Source organism: Streptopelia decaocto, assembly GCF_964273445.1.
Source record: "Streptopelia decaocto genome assembly, chromosome: 5".
NCBI classification, from domain to species: domain Eukaryota; kingdom Metazoa; phylum Chordata; class Aves; order Columbiformes; family Columbidae; genus Streptopelia; species Streptopelia decaocto.
The window spans coordinates 15241398-15262228 of NC_138659.1; the positions used below are offsets into that span (position 1 = coordinate 15241398).

Consider the following 20831-nt stretch of genomic DNA (forward strand, 5'->3'; position numbering starts at 1 on the left):
CAGATTTTGCATTTGTTCTTTTGGCAGCTCATTCATAATGGATTGAGATTTTCATTTCTGCTGTACCTCTCTATGGGTTTGCAGACTTCTGCTACAACCCACACAATGGTAGCTGGACTGTAACACATCTGTCCACCACTTAGGATGTCCACTCTTGCTCATTCACAGCAGCATAGTGCTGCTTCTGAAGTACACTGGCTATGACTCATTTATCTGCTTCTCAGCAACCCTAGCTAATTAATAATCCTTATAGTGGCTAACATTGCTCAGACATCTGTGCATTGTGCAGCTGTTCTTACAGTGGTTGATGGACAGAATTAAAGGATATATGTGGGACAATTAAAAAGATTTAGCAAAACTGGCAAAATATTCTTATATAAGAATGCATTCAGTGCCTAAAATGCTTCTTATTCTAGGATCTCAGCCTCTTAACATTTTCTTAAATTTTTTTTTTTTTTTTTGGTCACAGCAGTGATGATTTTATCACTTGTCCATAGTGGATGGGTTTTCAAATGCATTTTACCTCTTGAATTTTGTTTGCTGTTTATTTGCAGCTAGAGAAGTGGAAGTTGGAAGTAGGTATGTGGTGTGGTGCTACGTATTTTTATTACTCCCATTTCTTCATTTTTCTATCAAGGTAAATAGATCAGGAAGAATCAAAAACTGATCTTCATAATAATTCTACATCATGAAAAATAAGACTTTTCAATTCTATAGGATTTAAGAAATGTGCACAATGAGTGTAATCTTTGTGTGTACCTCTTCATGTGACTTCTGTATTTTGCAGCTACTGTCTTTTAAATACTCACAGCAGTGAAACTCAACCTACAAAAAGATGCGAAGAGCAGATAATGTTCATGAGCCAGCAGCCCCATTTCAGTCTCCCTTACCATTTGGCAGATCGGGAAGGGCAACTGCTGCTAATCTTCGCTACAATCTCAAGGCAACCGGGAAAATGGAAATTATTTTTTTAACATCTTAGTAGGCCATGAGCAGTAGCATTCATCACAGTGCCTTGGCCTGATTCCAGTTTGGAAATTACATTCTGCTGAGCAAATGCACCCTGTTGTATTTTCAGTGATTCACTTTTTGTCTTAAATGGTGTGGAGTGGCTGAGCAAAGCTGAAGAACTGAGGCTTCCCAACCACCACAAATGTTTTAATGGTGGATGTGGTCGACCTACAGTAGCTTTTCCTCCTTGTCCATCAGCTTAGTTTACAAAAGTACTTTAAAAAGAAAGGTAAGTGCAGTGCCGCACCTGAAGGGACACTCAGGGACTGGGTTATGGGGACAATTTCAAAGGTGTGTGTGCCAGGGAAGACGGAGACCTCTGACTGACTAGGTACTGCTGAGCTCTTGAAGGCTGTGCATGGATTCAAAGTCTCTTTTCTAAACTTTCTATCCCCATTGTGGGAGCAGTTAATGTGGGAATGTTAGAGAAAACAGCGTGGTAGGAGCTTCTGTAGAGGGTAGGCAAAATAGCATGAGAAAAGTGAAGTTTCTGCAACTGGTGCTACTGAAATTATTCAAGGCTTCTGGTTTTATTGCCTCTAAGGGGCTGAAGTGAAGATAGCCATAGTGGGAAAATGTTTCAAAAACACTTTGCAAGGGTAGGACTTTTTATAAAAAAAAGACGTGTTTTGTTGTTGCTTTTGTTGTTTGTTTGTTTTTTTTAAACAACATAAATGTTTTGCTGCATATTGCTAATATTGCTCAAATGAAACTGTGTCTCAAGGTATCAAAATGTGTCTGAGTAGGTTCCAGTGACTCTTGGGCAATGGAATCACTAGATAAAAAAAGAGGAAAATAACATGCTTAGTATGATCTGTTGAACTGGAGCATTTTATTCAGAGCTGAGCTCTGGAGGAATCAGGTGTTATTTCTCTCCTGGCAGCAATTGAAACTTCCCAGGCTTTTCATGACATCACGTCTTTTCCATGTCTTAACCAGTGACTCATCTTGCTGGCCTGTTTGTTCCTATTTCTAGCTGCCAGCAGGAACAATAAGCTCAATGTTAGCATCCTCTTATTAATGGCACATACTAGTCTGCTCAAGGTCACTGTCTTCACTCACCATTGCGGTTCTTGGTGCTTTGGGTTTTTTTTCCCTTCTTCTTTCTCCATGTGATTTTTGTTTAGCTGATTCTTGGTGGATTCCACTCAAAAGTCCACTTTTGCAAAGGAAATGTGTGTGTGTTAATATAACATCCAGGAACTCTGATCATGCTGAGCACGAGGCAAACTCATGGCTAAGGAGGCCTCAGCCCCAGAGAGCATGAACCCCAAAATGCACATCCTGACGTGAGAGTAGAGGGATGGGGACATACCAGCCACCTTGCTGCAAGCGTCAATAATCTTGAGCAAAACAAGTATAGAATTGCTGGGGGTGATGAGAAATGTAACGCTTCACATTGCAGCAGTCTAGAAAGGTAGAATCATAGAATAGTTTGGGTTGGCAGGGACCTTCAAAGCTCATCCAGTCCAACTCCTGTCATGGGCAGGGACATCTTCACCCAGATCAGGTTGCTCAGAGCCCCGTCCAGCCTGGCCTGCGATGTTTTCGGGGATGGTAAGGCAATGCTGTTTTTGGGGATGGTAAGGCAATGCTGTTTGCTCCCCCACCTTTGAGCAGCCACGAGGTCCAGCAAGGAAGGCAGAACAGGGCAGCAGCGGAGAATGCTCGCCTGCAGTTTGAGATCTGCCGGGAGTTGGGAAGAAAGCAGGAGGGATGGAGGGTATGGATGGCAGAATGGCACTCACTGGTCACGACAGAGACATCAGCATAGCTCCATGTGAGTACAAATGTTTCCTCATCCATGCATAAGGGAAAGTGAGCAGGTCTTGGACATAAAGGGGTCCAGTGTTACTGAGTCCAGTTGACCTGTAGCAGGACAAACAACCTTCAGGATGCACCTTTATTTCTTGCTTATTCAGGTTATCTGCCTTGTAGAGAACAGGAGCTGAGGTGGCTGGTCTTGCTGCACGCTGAGCTGCGTTTGCAGGGAGCCAGAAGTTTCCTGACACTTTGATGTCTAACAGCTTGCTGCCCCTGTAACCACGGCGCTGTGAAGTCAGTTGTCCTGTCTCCAGGGATGACCCAGCTCCAAAGAAGGTACAAAACGCTCTAGCATGGGTATCATGGTGTGGTGCTGAACAGCAGGCAGGGAGAGGTCCCTCCATCACCACACCCCCAAAATTGTGGTTGCTGCTGGTCATTTGGGTTATGTAGCCTCTGTTCTCACTCTGAGCAGCCTAAGCAAGGGTGGTGCTAAGCACACACATCTTGTAATTGTTGCCAACCAACTGGATAACAGGTGACTCTTATGTGTTATTCTTCAAAAAAAAAAAAAAAAATCAAACCATAATCCTTTAAAAAAAACCTTGAACAGTTTAAGTCTTTAGAGGCTGTTTGTCACATACACTGCTAGAACAGTCATGGTGCTGAGGGGATTAAATCCGGTACAGATGAGAAGTTTCAGTGACATTTTATTTGGAACAAAGAACTTGTGACTGAAAATCTTCACTAGAAGAACAATGGTTCAGAATCAGGGATTCTGATTTTTCAGACCTGCACCAAAGAGCGTATGTCGTGATTTAAAAACTCAAATGTTTCCTGTGTAAATACCTTGCTGTTACTGCTGAGATGGCCAAGTAAATTTAAGAAAAGCTAGTTGTGCTCCTATTGTGAATGCTGAGGTGATGGATCTTGTGAGCAGAGGGCATCTGCATGATGCAAATGCATTTAGGTCTTTTTCCCCTTGTGATAAACACTGAATTTTGATTGCTTATTAAGGCAAAACCTTCAAGTTTTTGTTTCAAGCTACCAACTCTTGGTCTCATGGGGGTTTTTAATTGTATCAAGGGCAGGCGCATATGTAAGCTACAAAAGCACAGAGCTGTTAGCACATTAGTGTAAATATACCTCACGGAGACCCTTCTGTGCTCGGTTACAACCAGGCTTTCTGATTCCTCAGCAGGGACAGCAAACGGGCTGGATGCTGAAGGCTCAGGCTCTTCTTCCCAGGCATTTGCCAGACTGTTAATTAGAGCTATACTGGGTTTCTGCTGATCCCTGCCTGCGCCTCATCTACTTGTCTTCTAATGAGTTTGTGGTCTACCTGGAAATCTTGCAAACAACTTGGAGGGGAAAGAGGGGAGCAATCTGTGTCAGTTATTTTCTCCTTCATTAGATAAACGTCTTGCACACAAAAAGCTGAAGTGCCTAATTATCTAAGGTTTGTGGTGTTTTAAACTGTTGTAAGGACAGCTACAGTAAATGCTGAAACTGAGCTCAGATTTTGCAGTTTATTTGATTTTATGTTGAAGTATCTGGGGGGTGTGCGGGGGTGTTCACTGAAGCTAGCATAAAACATGGTGTGAGTAAAGAAAATTAAGCCAGTTTATAGCTGTCTAAGAAACAAATGTAACCTGAGGAAAAAAATTCACTTCAGGGTAGTATTACAAAGATTCAGATGGATGTGGAGAAATGCTATCAAAAACCTTTAAGGGGAGACGACATGCTCTGTACCTGTACAGTAAAACAAAGCCAGGAATCCATCTGTGACTCAGAGAGATGAATCACGTCTCTGCATTGTACCACATCGCTACCAGGGTAGGGTTATGGATAAACTTTACACACCATGAAATATAGGATGCCCTTCGCATACCCTCTGATAACATGAGAAGGCAGGCACCTGAGTATATGCTAAGGAGCATACAAATGCCTTCCTAATGAGGTAAGTGCACTGTCCACCAGAGAACAGGTTCTGTGCCTCCTGCAGCCACGTCCCCATCTCTTGCAAACATATAAATTGGGGGCCACCTCCCATGCAGGAAGTTTGCAGGAAGAATACTGATATCAACAAACCAGAATGACTAGATTTCAGAGATTTCAGGCACAGATGAACTCTGGGCTGAATCCAGGTCCTCACGGAGCTGAGGCGCTGAGATGGTACCAGGGCAGGTTTTGGTGCCCACCCTCAGAGTCCCTCAGGGCTACTTCCCAGGGCAGCCTGGCTGTACATCCTCACAGCCAGCTCCTTCCTCTAAGCCACTGTCAAATTCAATTTCTTTCCAAATTACTCTGTGTGTAGATAGACAATATGTCTTGCAGTTGCTCACTGCCTGGTCACAGCCTCATGCCCTAAGCCAAAATGAGCACTAGCTAAATACAGAGTAGAAAAGAGAAGATGAGATTTAGGAGACAGAAGAACCTGAGAGTGCAGGTGTAAAACAATAACAGTGTGAGCATGAGAACTGAAGAAGCCCGACTTCCTATGGATTTGTTTCCTTTTGTTGCTTGCAAGATCTGAGAAGTTACTAATACTGATTTAAGTCTTTCTCCTAATGAGGCATGAAGAAAGACTCTCTCCTGTGGATCCTTTGGTGTTGGAAAAAGATAAGCACTGTACTTAAGCTTTTTCCCCCAATTAAGCTATGCTTAAGGTTTCTCTTAACCTTACCAACTATTTTTGTGGCATTTATGAGAATGAACCTTTGAGAGCGTTTCTCCTCAGTCAAATTTGATCAAAAATGAGTAGTTATAATGAGCATATGTATATATGTGCATGTGTGGAGACTGATAATTTAATAAGCTGCATGTCCTTAGGAAATCAGGCTAAAATAAAGCAACTATCAGGTCTGTCTGAATAAACACGGTAGTGTTGCTGCTGAGACCTTTCTCCACTTGAAGTACAGTCAGGATCTAGCTGCCAAAGCTGGTGTAGCTGTCCAGCAGCTGACAGAGGATGTGGTGTCAGCAAATATGAGAATGCTCCGTGATGGATTTATCAAGGGCAGGAGAAGAAACAGTCACTCAGGCTGCGAGGTGTAGTCCACCCCATGCTGGTTCTTCAGGTCAGGAGAGAACAGGAGAACTCTTTCTCAACCAGCATGCAATGCCGTGATCAGCGAAGGGACTACCATGTCTTGAAATAAATGCGCAAATTTCAGGGAAAAATCCCTCCTCTTTTAGAGGACTGGTAGAGAAACAGCAAAATTCCTGCTGCATAATCTCTCCGCTGGGAAACTGGCTGTGTGTTACAGCTGTGGATCATCTCAGGGTAGTGCAATAGGCAGAGCCTGTTAAACAAGCTGCAGGGAGCTTATTTCAAGCCCTTTCCTCCTGCCAGGAGCCTCTGTGATACTCTGGTGCAGAACAACAGGCGATCATTGATGTTTTTCCCTTTCATAGACTGGCTAGCGTGTGTTCTGGAAGGGCCAACACTGTCTCTTGCATGCAGCAAAAACAAAGCTGCATGTACGGGAATGATGGACAGGAGGATTTTAAAGCTGAGTGGTTTCCCACCCGCCGCACACTGTGTGTTTTCTGGGATTGTGGTGTTGTGCTGTGTCTGAGCAGAAACTGACTCTGTATTCCTGCAAGATTGTTACAATTGGATTTATTTTACTTTCCCAACTAGCTATATGATTGATAAGTCCTTTAGGCTCTTTTCCTCTAGAGAAGAGAAAAAATAATCACATTTTAAGCCAATGGCAATAAATGTTTTCTTAAATGTGGGTTTTGGAGGACCAAAGGACCATTGATTTCAGAACTGCTGACCCCTAAGAGTAACTGGCAGTCAACGCCTTCTGCTGAACGTGTATTTTGAAGGTGAGGTCTTTTGCCTTCCTGCAGCTGTTTCACAGTGTTGCCATTTGCCGAAAGATGGGTGAAATGTGTTTGTTCAAGTGTTAGATACCTCCTGAGTGAGAGATCTGTTAAGCATACATCTTTTCTCCTTGGTTGTTGGTTGAGAAGGCAGGTCCAGAGGGAATGGATTGGCTACAGGACTGCTGATCTGATAAGGAACTGTTCCTCAGGTTAAGAGCTGGCACCCAAAATGTGAGGGATAAATGTTGTTGGCATCCAACAGGTCATAGCTGACATGTTTTCCATCTGTTTTTCAAAATTCTTCTGTTGTATATGCCAGAGTTTCACCTTTGTGCTGCCAGGCTGAACACAGAAATGGCAACTGCAGGTAGATATATTCTACAGCACTCTATAGGTAAAGAGAATTACATTGAACCAATCTTGAATTCATATGTGCACCTCAGACAGCATGATTGGGATATTCCACATTAAATTAAATTTGTAGAATAATTTTTGTTGCATCAAGTCTTTAATTGCTGTCCCTAACCTCAGGTAAGAACTGAGTCCCCCACAGCATCTATCTGAACATGACAATAAATTGCAGCAATTGCAGTAATGTCTTTCGCCTGGTACAGTCCTGGGCTGTTTTCTATTGCCTCTGCTTTGAAGTGTCAGCTTTCAGTGAACTCTGCTAACATTTTATTATTGCATTGAGGCTGAGGCAGAGAAGAGCAATTAAGGGGTTGACATCTTTGGTATTTTTTAATAGTAAATGTGTCAAAATGCATTTAACAAATCATAGTTGATGCAAAAGCCTAATTAATGCTAAGAAGTAAGTAGAGTTCATTTCAGTTGAGAGCAAATGAGAATTTTAAAATGTATAATAACAAAAAGTGATTGCCTTATTTTAGATATAGAATGTAACTACAACTCCTGTTTCTGAGAATTGAAGTGTTAAGGCCTAAATATTGCTTTTTGTTCCAGGATACAGCTGGACAAGAAAGATACAGGACCATCACTACAGCCTACTACCGAGGAGCCATGGGCTTCATCCTCATGTATGATATCACCAGCGAAGACTCCTTCAATGCAGTGCAGGACTGGTATGAGATGTTGTTGTTGGCTTGGTTTGTTTTCTGGCCAATTCTCTCCTCACAATTGTTTGTTGAAAACGTTAGACATCCCACCTTCCACAGTGCTTTGCATCACCATATTCTTTCCTCTTCATCTAAACACTCTGGGATAAATAATTTGGTTTTTTTAAACTCTCCTTAGAAAAAGTTCTACAGCTTCACTTTAATGAAAAAAGTTATAGTTCAAATATAGTAGCATACTATAGCAGTTGTTGCTTTTAAAAGTTCTACTTTATTGTAAAGAAATTAATCCTTCCATCCATTATTTGGGCTTATGAGGTTTCTGGCTATGCTGATAAAACAATCCAGTTTAACACTGGGTTTTTTTGAGTAAAATTTCATTTAAAATCTAATAAGGCTATATCTTTCCAAACTGCTTTAAAAAGTGGTTGTTTTGGTTTGGTTTGTTTTTTTGTTTTTTTTTTAACTTACAAGTGTAGACACATGGAACAGTATTCACCCTGCCCAACTCGAGATAATTAAAGATCGAAATTTACCCATTTAAAACTTGTGAAGTTTAAATTAGTTGTCGCGTCAATAAAAGGAGGAAGAGCAAAGGTCTAGGGCAGGGAAGAAGCAGAGAGCTGGGCTGGGCCCAACCTGAGCACAGGAACAGCTCTGCCGGGCAGCGCTCCGTGTGGGGCAGTGGGATGAGGAGAAGGAGTTAACATCAAATGGGAAGGATGGGGACTTTGCCCAAAAATTAGGTATTAAACAGATTCTCAGCTGTTATGAACACCTCTGGCTTCACTGAATTCAGTACAACTGGACTTTCTGTTGACGGAAAGCCAGGAAATATTTTTGGCTTACGGTGACAAAAGAAAGCACCAAGTCAGTCACTTTAAAAACTCCATGGCAGTATCAAAGCTGCCTTGGTACCCAGGCTCGCCCCGCTGATGTTTGGTGTCCACTTCCCCTTCTACACCTGGGGGCTCCCCTTGTAGCTCATGCCACCCCTTGTCTTCCTCAGGAAGAAATGTCCCTTCTCAGCCCACACTGCCATCTGATTTTGGAAGCGTTGCTGTGGCCACAGGCTGTGGTAGCTGCTGGGAGGTGTTTCCTGAGCAGGGACCCAGCACCTGGGGTGAAAACATCTGGAAGGCTGGACTCTGCTGGAGCTCACGTTCTGACATGGCATCCTCTCCAAGGGAAATACAGGGCACAGTGGGGGCAAGGGAAAGGCTGGGTTTATCCTCAGATGTAGTATCCCTCTGGCTCCCCTCAAAAGTCTTGCAATCATTTCTGTTTGTTACCCTGTTGCTGTGTATTGCAGATAGGTATGGTCAGTGTGCAAAGACAGGCAACGCAATGGTTAATGTAATCTCCCAAGTCTGATAAATCGATTTGCAATGATATCAGTGACCTACAGGGAATACGTGGCGTGTGCTGGCTGTGGCACCAGCTCTTGGCACCCAGCTCAGTCTGGCTTTTTGTTCAACACCTATACTATATCCCCTCATCTAGGCTGTAACTCAAAAGCTGCAGCAAGGTGGTTTGTTGTTTCTAGTCATTTGGCCTTCTTCCCAGGCCACCCATTATTTGTTCTCACTGTCCACTGGAGCAGTTGGTCATGATCATCACATCTAAAGATCTTGTCTCTGCTTTCACCCTATCTCCTGTATCATGACACCGTGCTGCAAAAGGTGAACTGCAGCACCTTCCCTGGGCTGTCCTTCAGCAGCTGATGATAGAGGAATACATTTTTTCCTTGCTAGAAACACAAACCCGAAGGTTTTGCCAAAACCAGGCTCTTCCACATGGCACAGCCTCCACCAAGCTCAGACGAAGCCTTTTCTGCAAGTGTCTGCACAGGGATTTGTTCCATAGGAGTGCCAGCCTGTGAGCTAGGGCCGTATCTTTCACTAAACTATTAACATTTCCAGCTTGGTTGCCTGATGAAGCATGGTATATATGACAACACGGTTCATCTACCTGTTTGTCTGTTGGTTCTGCTGTAATAAGTTGTACTTATCAGTCTTAATTTAGCCAGAAAAATACCCACTCTCAATCTCTGAGCTGCTACTAAAGTTTGCACAGATGAAGTTTAACCTGAAGGTTTGTGTTGGAAGCGGTTTAACCTCTGCTCCATCAAAGGCAATGGCGCAAGAGTAAGAATTAGGAAAGCTTCACCTTGTGTATTGATCTTCCTGTGCCCCAGGGGCTGCATGGAGATCTTTGCTAAGAGCACCTTGTCAGCCAAAGGACAGAGGTGAACCAGCAGTTTATTTCCACTCTGTACACCAGGAATCTTCCCAACCAGTTTTAAGATTCTGACCTCAAATGATGTAGTGGGCCAGATAAAACCAGCCTGTGGTGGCCCATTTCCTTCCCTTCGGAAGCTTGTCCACAGGAGAGGAGATGAGGACTGGAGCAAAGCCACCACTGCCGTGCCAGCAGAGTCCTCTAGTGGAGATGCAGCAAAGAGACTTCTTTTCACAGTCTGCAACATCGCTTTCTAAACTTGTGAAGCGACAAGAAATAGAAACAAAAGCTTATCTGGTGCTGCCATATCAGCCTCTGCCATTTGCTAGCATAGCAAGTAGGTAGCATTTTTTTTATTCCTCCCGCCGTGCTGATTGATATGCTTCTAAAAAATATTACACTGGATCTGGTCTTCAGTCAGGAACTGTACTTTCCTTGGAAAATTAAGGTGTCTACTTGAGCTCCTTTAGCTCAGAGTCTTTATCTCCATGAGCCTAGTCCCTTCTTCAGGTCAGGTGCGAGACAGCAGCAGGATGCCTGATGCTAAACCCAGAGCCCTAGCAGTCCTGCAGTGCTCCCGTTGGTGCTGCTGAGAGGATGAGGTGGCAGCAACCGGGGAGCTGCATGGGCTGTAAAGTCAGTAGCATGGCCCTGATGCTCAGCCCTGCCTCGTCTCGCCCATCACGTGTGGACAGCACAACCTTCCTGCTGTGCCCAGGAGAGGACGTCTGTAAGAGAGAGAAAGCCAGGAGGTTTGGGACGTGAAACAGACTGATGGGGAGACAAGTGCCTGAACCACCTCTTCCCCGCCAATGAAGCTGTTACCCTCAGTAGCGTTGCTTCTAAATTCCCAGGAAATATCTGTTCCAAGCTGCTTTTTACTGTGCAAAGAGGGTGTGTGGCCTGATACATGAGTTGACTATCTGCTTGCAGAGGTTTAGGTGAGGCTACAACAAACCACACTAGTTCTAAGACCACACTTTAACACTCACTGAAATTAAATGGGTCAACTACCTAGAATATATGCAAAAGCCAACAGCAAAGCTCATCCCAGGTCTTCTTACATCCTGCAAGTTCCTAGAAATTACAGCCATTAATCCTATGCATCCTTTCTTTTAAGTGTCCTGCTATCCTAGCTGGCTAGCGATGTGTTTTTCGGTGTCTAGCTACAGTAAACAAAGAACACTGTTAAGTTGAATATTTTGCCACAAATGCACGTGATGCAGCAGATCGGCTGACCTTTTAGACATTGAGAATAAATCAGCATTACTCGGCTAATATGAATTAAATCCAGTAAGGAACCTGTTAACCTTCTAAGTTATTTCTAAAATAGCATGTGTGGATGGAATTTGAGTGTTTCTCTGGCATAAAAAGATGAGTAACCCACCTGCCATGTGATCATGGGACTGGGTTGATAAGCAAATAAAATCAAGCTTAGATGGATAACTCAATAAAATAATCAGTAAATAAAACACAAAGTGATGCCCCTTCCCCTGACATTTGGCCGCTGTCCATCCCAGTCCATTCTCATTGGCCCTTAAGAATTCCCTCCCAAACATAATTCCTTGGTCCTAAAATTGTACTCATTCTGCTGTTTAGTGATTCAGGTTTTTCAAGATGCTGTGTAAGCAGGCTGTCAACGTGAGCCTCAGCCCTTCTCATCGCTTTTCTTGTACCGTCTCTTCCTGCAGAGTTCCCTACAGAAAACAAGCCAAAAGCACGAACAAACAGCTGAACCAGAGACCTAGCGCTCCAAGTAAGCTCTTGCCCATGACAAACTCTTACCTTCTGTTGAGCTCATAGGGATGTGGAGGGATCTCAAAATTCATGTTTATAGTTACACCAAAATTTGCCTTGTGCAAGGTCATCTCTCCATCAGAGAGACATTTTTTCCCTTCTAGACCTCTCCAGTATCTTAGAGCTTATATCCTCCCTCTAGCCAGGAAACTGCCATGGCAGGTTATGCTCACTAGCCTTTTTATTCTCCAAGCTTTTTCATGAAGCTCCAACAACCCCTCTAAAACTGCCTCCCATGTATGTACGGTGTAATTTACCTCTCGTCTCTGGCTCATTGGCATGGGACTGTTGGAACAGCCTCCTGACCTGACCTTACCAGGGAAATGAGAATATCTCTGCCGGTCTGCCATAGGATTTGTTCCTTGGGTGATCTCGTTACCACACCCTTCTTTTGGGTGGACTCTGGTTTGCTTTGTGTCACTTCAGAAATACTTCACCTAAACTGAGCAAAGGCTAAATTTCTCCTGAGTGAGAAGGGTCATGGCTATATATCAGGTATTTAGATAAGCTCTCGAGGTCGTATATGATGTGAGGAACAGTCCTTCATTCACGTGAATCACACCAATTAATGATAATTATCTTAAAGCAGCTGAGAAACAGTAAGATGCACAATTTAAATGCATTTGGGAATAGCTGGGACATGACCTGCTCTCTTGCTCCTCTCTGGGCAAGGTACAAAAGATTGTATTAGAAGCCTTAAAAGGTTAGGTCTGAGTGATTTTTCTTTACTGCAGTGTGGCAAAAGTAGAGTCAGGTTATTTTAGAAAGAAAAGCATAAATGGGCAAAAACAAAGATGGATTTTACCCGGTATTTGAAAATAACTAATTAATTTCTTTAAATAATAAGATGTCTTTCCTGTAGGGTGAGTGAAAGGGTTAAATGAGCTTTCATGGCTTTTCAGCTCGGTTTCTAGATTTTTTTAGCAGGTGCTTTTGACAATTATTATTTGACATTGGCTTGATAGGGGTTTTTTGTAGATAAGTCAGTGGTTTATACCTCATTTGAAACTGTACTGAAACTAGAATATACTCAGCATTTGATACTGTAAAGTAGATAGAAAATATTATGGAAACTCGCCTTTGGACAATCTAAACAATTTCATGGAAGGGAAGAAAAAAAAAAAGGTTAAATTTAACTTAGATTTAAGTGACAGCTGAGTGCACAAACCATCAGCTTAACTCCAAATTAGGCTGTTGACATATCCATGTAACTATGAACCTAAGACTATTTTTCTTCTAAGTGTGAAGCATATAAAACATGCTTTGTCATTAATTCGGGGAATTCAGCATAAATAATGCACGGCGTTGTTATTGTGTCACAGGAATGTTTTCCCAGCATGCATATTGGTTTGCCCTGACAGTTGTTGAGAAATCTCCATTGTACAAGCCTTTTTGTTGATTTAGATACTTACCTTTCCAAAAGCTTCTGGAAATTTGCTGCTTCTTTTTGCGTGAGGATTTTTTTTTAATTCCTAGTAAGTGTAAATGGCAGCGTTCTGCGAGAGAGGGTTTTCACTGACTAGTACAAAACAAGGAGAAGGATGAGTTTCTGTGGGAGATCCTTCATGCTTTTTTTCTTCTTTTTCATCTTCTAAGTAGTACTTTTAAAATAGCTATGATTCAGCAGCGTGTCCCCATATGACCCCCCAAGGGCTGAAATTAATCCAGAGAGAGGAATGGGAGTCAGAAGAGAAGCCTAGTGATAAGGAGATTTCATATTCCCGGGCTTGTGGTTGATTTTTTTGAGGTCATGTCTTTCTGTGATGAGCCCTGAGAAACCCCAGAGTCCCACATAAACTCATCACAGACTCATATTAGCTCTCACAGGGCTTGTCTACATGGAGGATCTCAGAACGGTGGAAGCAGAGGAGCCAAAATCGGGATTGCAGTGCTTTCCCAGGAGGATGCTAAGAAGAGTAAAGGGTTTCACTGCGCAAAGTCTGTGGTTATTTTTGCATGTTGCAGCGTGGGTCTGGGCTTGTGCACTGGGCTGGGTTTGTTTTCCAGCGCAATCCTAAAAAGCTGCTGCTTAGAGGCAAGTTGCACAGGGAAGTGCCCTCCCTTTTTCCTAGCTGTGTGTGGAGTAACGTGACTGGCTGCCTTCCATGGAAAAGGCGAGTAAGCAACTCAAACTAATTAAAATTATCATTAGTAGATCAGAGCTGGAGGCTGCTGCTAAGTCAAAAGAGAAAGAACCAAGTGCTTTGTTGTTGAAGGAGTTCAAGCAAACTAAACAGAACTGAAAATCTGAGGGCTCTCCTGGGAAAGGGCAGGTTTGCCCACAACTGCAGTGTCCTGTATGGAGAGGTGGCGAGTAGGGACAAGGAGTGGGAAGGTGAGTAGGGACTGGTAGAGGAAAGGAGGGCATCGCTTCTGGCAGAGCAGCCTAATTACCTTTGGGAAGATGGGAGTCTTAAAAGATAGAGCTAGCTTGGCGAAGAGTAAGTGAATAAAAATGAATGCTACCGAGCTAACACTGTTCTGCTGCTGGCTCTGGGACACCTCACTGAGGATGGTGGGAAGGTAATGGCCCCTCAGGATAAACAGGAAAAAAAAAATCTTCTGTTTTGTCATAGGAAAGCTATAAAAAGGCCAAATGTAAGGTCACACTCCTGGGACCCACGGCCAGCTCCACTCCAGTTTCAGTACCTGAGCCACAGGGAGCTTTAGAGGCTTTACCTTCACCCCAGTGCTCCTGCTGAAGCTCCCATGGACTCAATCCCTCTGTCATTGAAGTTATATTTGTCTGATACTTGCCCGTCTGTCTTTGCATCTGCTGTTTTCTGCCTTGGGTATCACTTAATCCTGCTGGGTTCAAATATTAGCTCACAGAGCCTTCCCTTGATCCCATACTTTCCCAGTTTTGTAAATTTCTGTTTCTCTTTAGCAATTGTTTCCATGTTTCTATGCAGTTTTCATGAACCAGTTTTTCTGTTCAAGCAAAGCTGACTTGATGATTCCATCTGTTTGACACTCAAAACACAATTTCTTATGGCATTACTAAAACTGCAGCAAATGAGCATCTTTTTTTCTCTGCTCTGAATTATTGTTGTCATGTGTTTTACAAGAAGTTGTAAATCTAGCATGAAGTGTGTATCTATTGTATAACTTTCTCTATAGGGACAATATTTTTAAGAGATGTAATTTATTGTCATTCCTCGGACAGATTACAGCTGAAGGAGGGTAAGCTTTAGGAGAGTAATTTTTTTGTTCCTAGACTTAAAAAAATACTCAGTTCAGCTTTTTGTCTGGATCTTGTGATCTTTAAAGCACTTGCAAAGTTTTAACAAGAAACTTCATTGTCACACAAAGTTAAGGAGTAGTAAAATAGAATGGCGCTATAAATGACATAGTCCGCGTTCTTGCTTTATGTGTAACCTTGATCATTTTTCTTTTAACCAACATGCAGTCTTGAGATGTTGATGTTGTCATGAATGGTACTTGTTTTCATACTTAATATACTATTGTATTTTGACACAGCTGATGGAAGGTAATGATCTTTTTTTGACCTGCTGTAGGGCCACACAAATCAAGACTTACTCCTGGGACAATGCACAAGTGATCCTGGTCGGAAACAAATGTGACATGGAGGATGAACGAATTGTTCCTGTGGAGAAGGGGAAACATCTGGCAGATCAGCTAGGTACATGTCAAAGCTTTTCTTGCTACTCTTTTTCCTCTGCTTCTTTACACTGTGTTCCTTTTAACTTGTACAATTAAAAAGTCTTTCCAGCAGTAATTAGTAACAGCAAATAGAGTTTTACTGGAACTCCCACTACTACTTGGACTGCTAATGTTTTTTCTCCCCCCAAAATTCATCTGTGTAAATACAAACTGGGCATATAGAATCTGTATCCATTACGTATGGGACACTTCAAAACACACTCGTTCAGAGTTACCGTAGCAACAGACTCCATCAGTAGGAACCTGTTCTCCTGAAGAATCTCCAGTTCTGGTCCCGACCTATCTTTGTGTTTGTCCAGCTCACCCTGGAGAAACAAACCCCAGTGCAGAGCAAAGCAAAAGCCATCGGTGCCTTTGGAAAGTGGTCCTCTTCTGTAGCCTCCCAAAATGCTAAATGCTTTTTTTTAGAGGGCTGAAAAATATACCTGGTTTTATCAGTTTTTCCTTGTATTAACTGTGCTAATGTGGACGGCGTTATCTGAAATTACTTTGTGTGTCGTGTAGGAGGAATCTCTTTAATTGACTATTGACTGCTTAAACCACTGGCTTTCATCATGATGATTCACATAAAGGTTATCCTTCAGTGTGTTTATCTAAGGTTGTGTGGTGACATTAACATCACTGAAATAATTTCCTAATCAGATTAAGAAATTGTTATTGGCCTGAATGTGAACTAAACCAAAACAGATTTAGCCACAGCAGAAGCGAAACTAATGTTGGGCTGACAAATATCCAAATTCAGTTCTCTGATTTCTTGGGCCTTTTATTACGTTTCTAATCATCATCAAAGACAGCAAGTGGGGCTGGCGGAACCCTCCTCTGACTTATTTAGTAACAAGGCAAACATCTCCACCATCACTTTACCCATTGTCCCATAATTTTTAAAAAGTGTTAGAACAGGGTAGATACTTGTTATCTCACACACCAAGGTGACTCAGTCTACCAGCACTGGTGGACTAATCAGTTAAGACAACTTAACTTTATCTTTGTGGCAGAATTATAGAAAACTGATGCAACGCAGAATATCCCCAAAATGAAGCACAACAGAATGTAGCTTATTACAAAATAAACTCTCTGTGGTGCTTGAGCTCTCACTGTTAGCGATATAATAACCTGCTAGAAAAGAAGCAACAGCCTCTATAAATGATGCTTGGCTTTGGAGGCCCCTGGGGTTAGAAATATAAAGAAATGCTTCACGGTTCAGCATGTTTCTGCTGGCTGAGGAAGGGTCCAGCTGGCTCCTGCGTAGCGCAGGTGTCAGTGGGAGGCAGCAGGGATATCTATGCACATCCCCACCGTGGCATCACTGTGCAGCCTTGCTGCTTTGTTTAGTTCTATTCTACTTATTTTTTAATCAGAATGGGTCAGTGTTTGAGAATCCGTACTCATCACTGCACCTAGGAGTTGGTGACTGGACACTGAAATGACTCTGTAGAAGACACTCAACATTATTTGTAATTCAGCAACACTGAACAGCCCTTGTCAGGACGGGTGCTCTGTCGTGACGTGCTGTACAAGTATTTATCACCCTGAAGAGCTTTCCGTCTCATCAGGCAAAGAATGGGAAAAACAGGACTAAAATTTTTGAGGATTTCGCTCACAAGTGTGAAAGTGGGGCAGCAGAAGGAATGCAGCCAGCACCTGGGTTCTCTCCCTGGACTCTAAATTGCCAGGCTGCAGCAGGGGCCACACAGCGTCCCCTCCAAATGTCACCACTTAGTGGCACTGAGAGAACTTGACTCCCCTGTCCCCAGTTGATTCAGATCTGTATCATCTGCAGGTGCGTTGACCAGGGCTATGATGGGGATCCACTTATGCCTTTGACTCTCAGTGACGCTTGATAAATTTTGGAAGTATTTCTGTTCAGTATTCTGAGATTGTGGGAATCAGCTGAGTTTAAGAATTGCTAATGGCTTGTTTTCTTAAGGAGAATTCTAAAAATACTGATTATCATTTTAAAAACCACCTCCGTTATCATCAGTCTCTATTGATTTTTTTTTTTTTCCCCTCCACTTTTCACACAGGTTTTGACTATTTTGAAGCTAGTGCCAAAGAGAACATCAACGTAAGGCAGGTGTTTGAGCGTCTCGTGGATATAATCTGTGAAAAGATGTCAGAGAGTATGGAATCAGACCCTTCCAGGGGCGCTTCGGGAAGGAGCATGCGACTCACAGACAACCCACCCCCCTTGCAGCAGAACTGCTCGTGCTAGTGACCTTTCTGGCTGAGAAATGTCCCTCTCCTTTCCCGACCCAATTTGATGTTTTCTTTCATTGTGGTGCATTATCATGTAGTCCAAAGGCAGAAGTCTCTGTTGTAGGAAACTGGTACGTTTGTTTACTGTGCTGGAGTGTTACTATTATGTATTTCCTCATACAATTATTAAAAAAAATCAGACTAAATATTGTAAGTGCACCTAGTGGTAATGTGAGCTGTATTGAAGAAAAATAATTGTGTAGTGTTGCAAATGTTATTTCCACAGAGAATGTTGCTTTTTTAATTATAAATTAATCTACTGTAGAAAGAGGTTTGATTGTCAAGAACAGCAGGAAACATAAAAACCAATCAGAAGGAACCAGGTCTAAAAGAAAATTGGGATAAAAATCTCTCATAAAGCAAGAATATGCCTTTTTTTTTGACATTTTAGAAAAAATCTCTCCCCAGATATTTGGAGTCATTGTTGCTGTCTTCTAGACACAGGCTGTTGTTTTTTGGTATGATGGAGCAGAAAGTAGCGTGTTCCTGTCTGACAGGTTGAGGTCCTCCAGAGAGCCCAGAGAAGGACGACGTAGATTTTGTGTCAAACCTCTCCAGGTCTGGACCTGCTCTGGTCTCCCGCTCCATGGTGGATTTGTTGCAGGACACAGGAGAGGAGGAATTAGCTGCTGTGTGTTCAGCTGGAGGGAAAATCTGACACGTAAGACTTGGAACAGCGTTGTCATGTCAAGCTAAAAATACCAGGAGCCAAAATGTGAGTGTTGGCAAATAGTGCCAATATTACTACGTTTTCTTTCTGCATTTTGTTGTTGATTTCAAATTTAATTTTATTTTATTTTGTGCCAGATAGGTGCGTGTGTGGGGATGTTTTTTTCTGGGTTCAGATTTAACCACAAACTATAATTAAAAAGGGAAGACTGATTAATAAAACATAGCTGCAACTGGAAAATGGCAAAGATATCATTCTTTGAAGGGAGGAACAATTTTTAATACTTAGCATCTAAAATACTTATACTTCCAACCTCTCTAAAATTACAAAACTTCTACATCTGTGTGTAGAACTTTGTGTGCATTAGGCATACACAGAGCTTGCATTTCTCTGAAATACATGGAGGAATCGGTTTTGTGAATCCATGAAATCCCACATGCTGTCTGCCTGGATGATCACGCATGCAGGTGCGCATCCCAGCTACAAACAGTGATGGCAAATTACGTCTGTTAATGTAAATTCTGAAAATTCTGGGAAGTTTTATGGCTTTAGCTCAGGCCCATTAACTCCTCTGACTGAGGACACTTTCTGATGTCAGAACCTGGGGTTGAGTATCTGCCCTGCGCTGTAACTTGCTGGATCATGACGCTAGCAAATGCTTTTGTATTTCATTCTGTTATGCCTGAAAGTGTCATTGTTCTAAGAAAAACTCACAATATTCTGGAGAAAAATGCAACTGAGCGAATTGTGCGAAAGGCTCGATCCCTTCCTCTGTTTGTATGTTGCTTTCAGAAACCTTGCCTGTGACGTATTTTGGGTGTGTGTGGTCTCGTACTGAAAGTGCCATTTGTGTGGTGCTAGGAATGTGGTTATTGTATCAAAACCATTGAAACTGCAAAATAAAGAGAACTGTAGTCACCGGGTGTGGCCACAGCGCTTGTGTGAGCTGCATCACTAGCGTTACGCAACCGTCTCTTTTAAATGCTTTTGAAATACGTCAAACTACATTGATCTTTTTGACCAGGTGATGATCTTTGAGCCCAGCAATCAGGAATCACTGTGCAGATTTAAAACAGAAGGATTAATTGGCCAATACACGTGCAGTCTTTTAATTGCAGCAGAAGCAGGTTTTAGGTTAACTTGTGTAACTAGCAAAAAGAAATAAGAAGTTCCACAGCAGGGAGTGATGGTTTTGAGCTGTGCAGGTATAATGGAGCACCCCAGTGCAAATAATCATTGTTCATCTCAGCAACTCAATAGTAAAAGAAAATGGATTCAGCAGAAGTAGAATCTCAATTCTTTTTACTTTTTTTTTTTCCCTAGCAAAACCAACCTTCTCTACTCCATCTATCATTGTGTTTTGTTGTGTTTCAGTCAGGTCAGATGTAATTTTGGTTGGTTGATTTTTTTTTGGTTGTTAATTAATTTATTTTTTTTTTAAGTAGAGGTATGTTCCAGGCCCTTCAAGTGAGGATGGGCAAAGTTGCTTTTCACAGCACAAGCCTGCAAGTAGCTACATGTCAGAACAGTCCAAAGAACTGGAAAAGGCAGTTATGAATTGTGACCTGCCCTTTAATGCACACATGGAGAAACCTGGTATTTGATGCAGAAATCCTGCAGTCTTATTTTAAATCAAAAATCAAATAATCACGGGGACCAGACATGTAAAATGTGTTTTTAATGGACAGATGCATCATCTGCTCATTTGCATTAAAAGCTGTGAATATAGAGCAAACCTTTTGCCTGAAGTGGCACGTACCTTATTTCAAAATCAATAACTGGTACTTGTATTAACTTGTAAGAGGTAATAGCTGAACATGAGACAATAATTTGTCAAGGCAAGGGAAATAACAGACTTGCTTGCACTGAAGACAAACCCAAAATGCTTGATGGGGTCTTGTATAAAGCCTTCCATTTGCATGGCAGTGGCATAGGATAGGAGTGTTGATAAAACAGCGTGGTTACAAGATAAAAAAAGGGGTGCTAGAACGTGAAAGGGAAGAGGTGGCTGCTCTTCACATGCTTCTCTCCGAGGCTTGTAAGATATAGCACCAAGAGAGGACACAGTTCTGCAGTAAAAGCCACACAGGGGGCTCTGGGTTAGAGACAGGTCTTGACTTCCATCTTGTGGAGAAATAAAGCAATAAAATATTGAGTTTACATCCCTGTATCTCTGACTGCTCCCCTCATCTGACTCCTTAGCTTTGCTTTCATAATCTCCTCTGAAGTCAGCACAGAATGACACACAAGTAACTGACAGCACCGGTGTTACAGGCATGGCAGGAAACTGAGCCAATGTGGAGCAATGCAAAAGGGACATGATAAAAACAATGTCTAGCTTCCCAACAGCTCTCAAAGCATTACAAGAAAAAAGACCTTAGCAATGTACGTCATTTGGAGACGGCAGCTTCAAAGAGATTTAAGACGATGAAAAGCAGAATTTGTGTTCTCAAGACTTGAAATTGCTACATCGGCACTGGTTTCATGGGCAGAAAAAG

General features: G+C 42.4%; 1 protein-coding gene across 2 annotated transcripts in view; it reads left to right on the forward strand.

The window, feature by feature from the left end:
* The window catches only part of RAB3B (RAB3B, member RAS oncogene family), a 56333-nt gene extending 36689 nt beyond the window's left edge, over nt 1-19644 (forward strand). For both annotated transcript variants that reach the window (XM_082053855.1, XM_082053854.1), the window contains 3 exons: nt 7576-7694; nt 15242-15366; nt 17432-19644. In XM_082053855.1, coding sequence (XP_081909981.1) covers nt 7576-7694; nt 15242-15366; nt 17432-17619 — 432 coding nt within the window. In that variant the 3' untranslated portion in view covers nt 17620-19644. The remainder of the gene's footprint in view (nt 1-7575; nt 7695-15241; nt 15367-17431) is intronic.
* The last annotated feature ends 1187 nt before the right edge of the window (nt 19645-20831 follow it).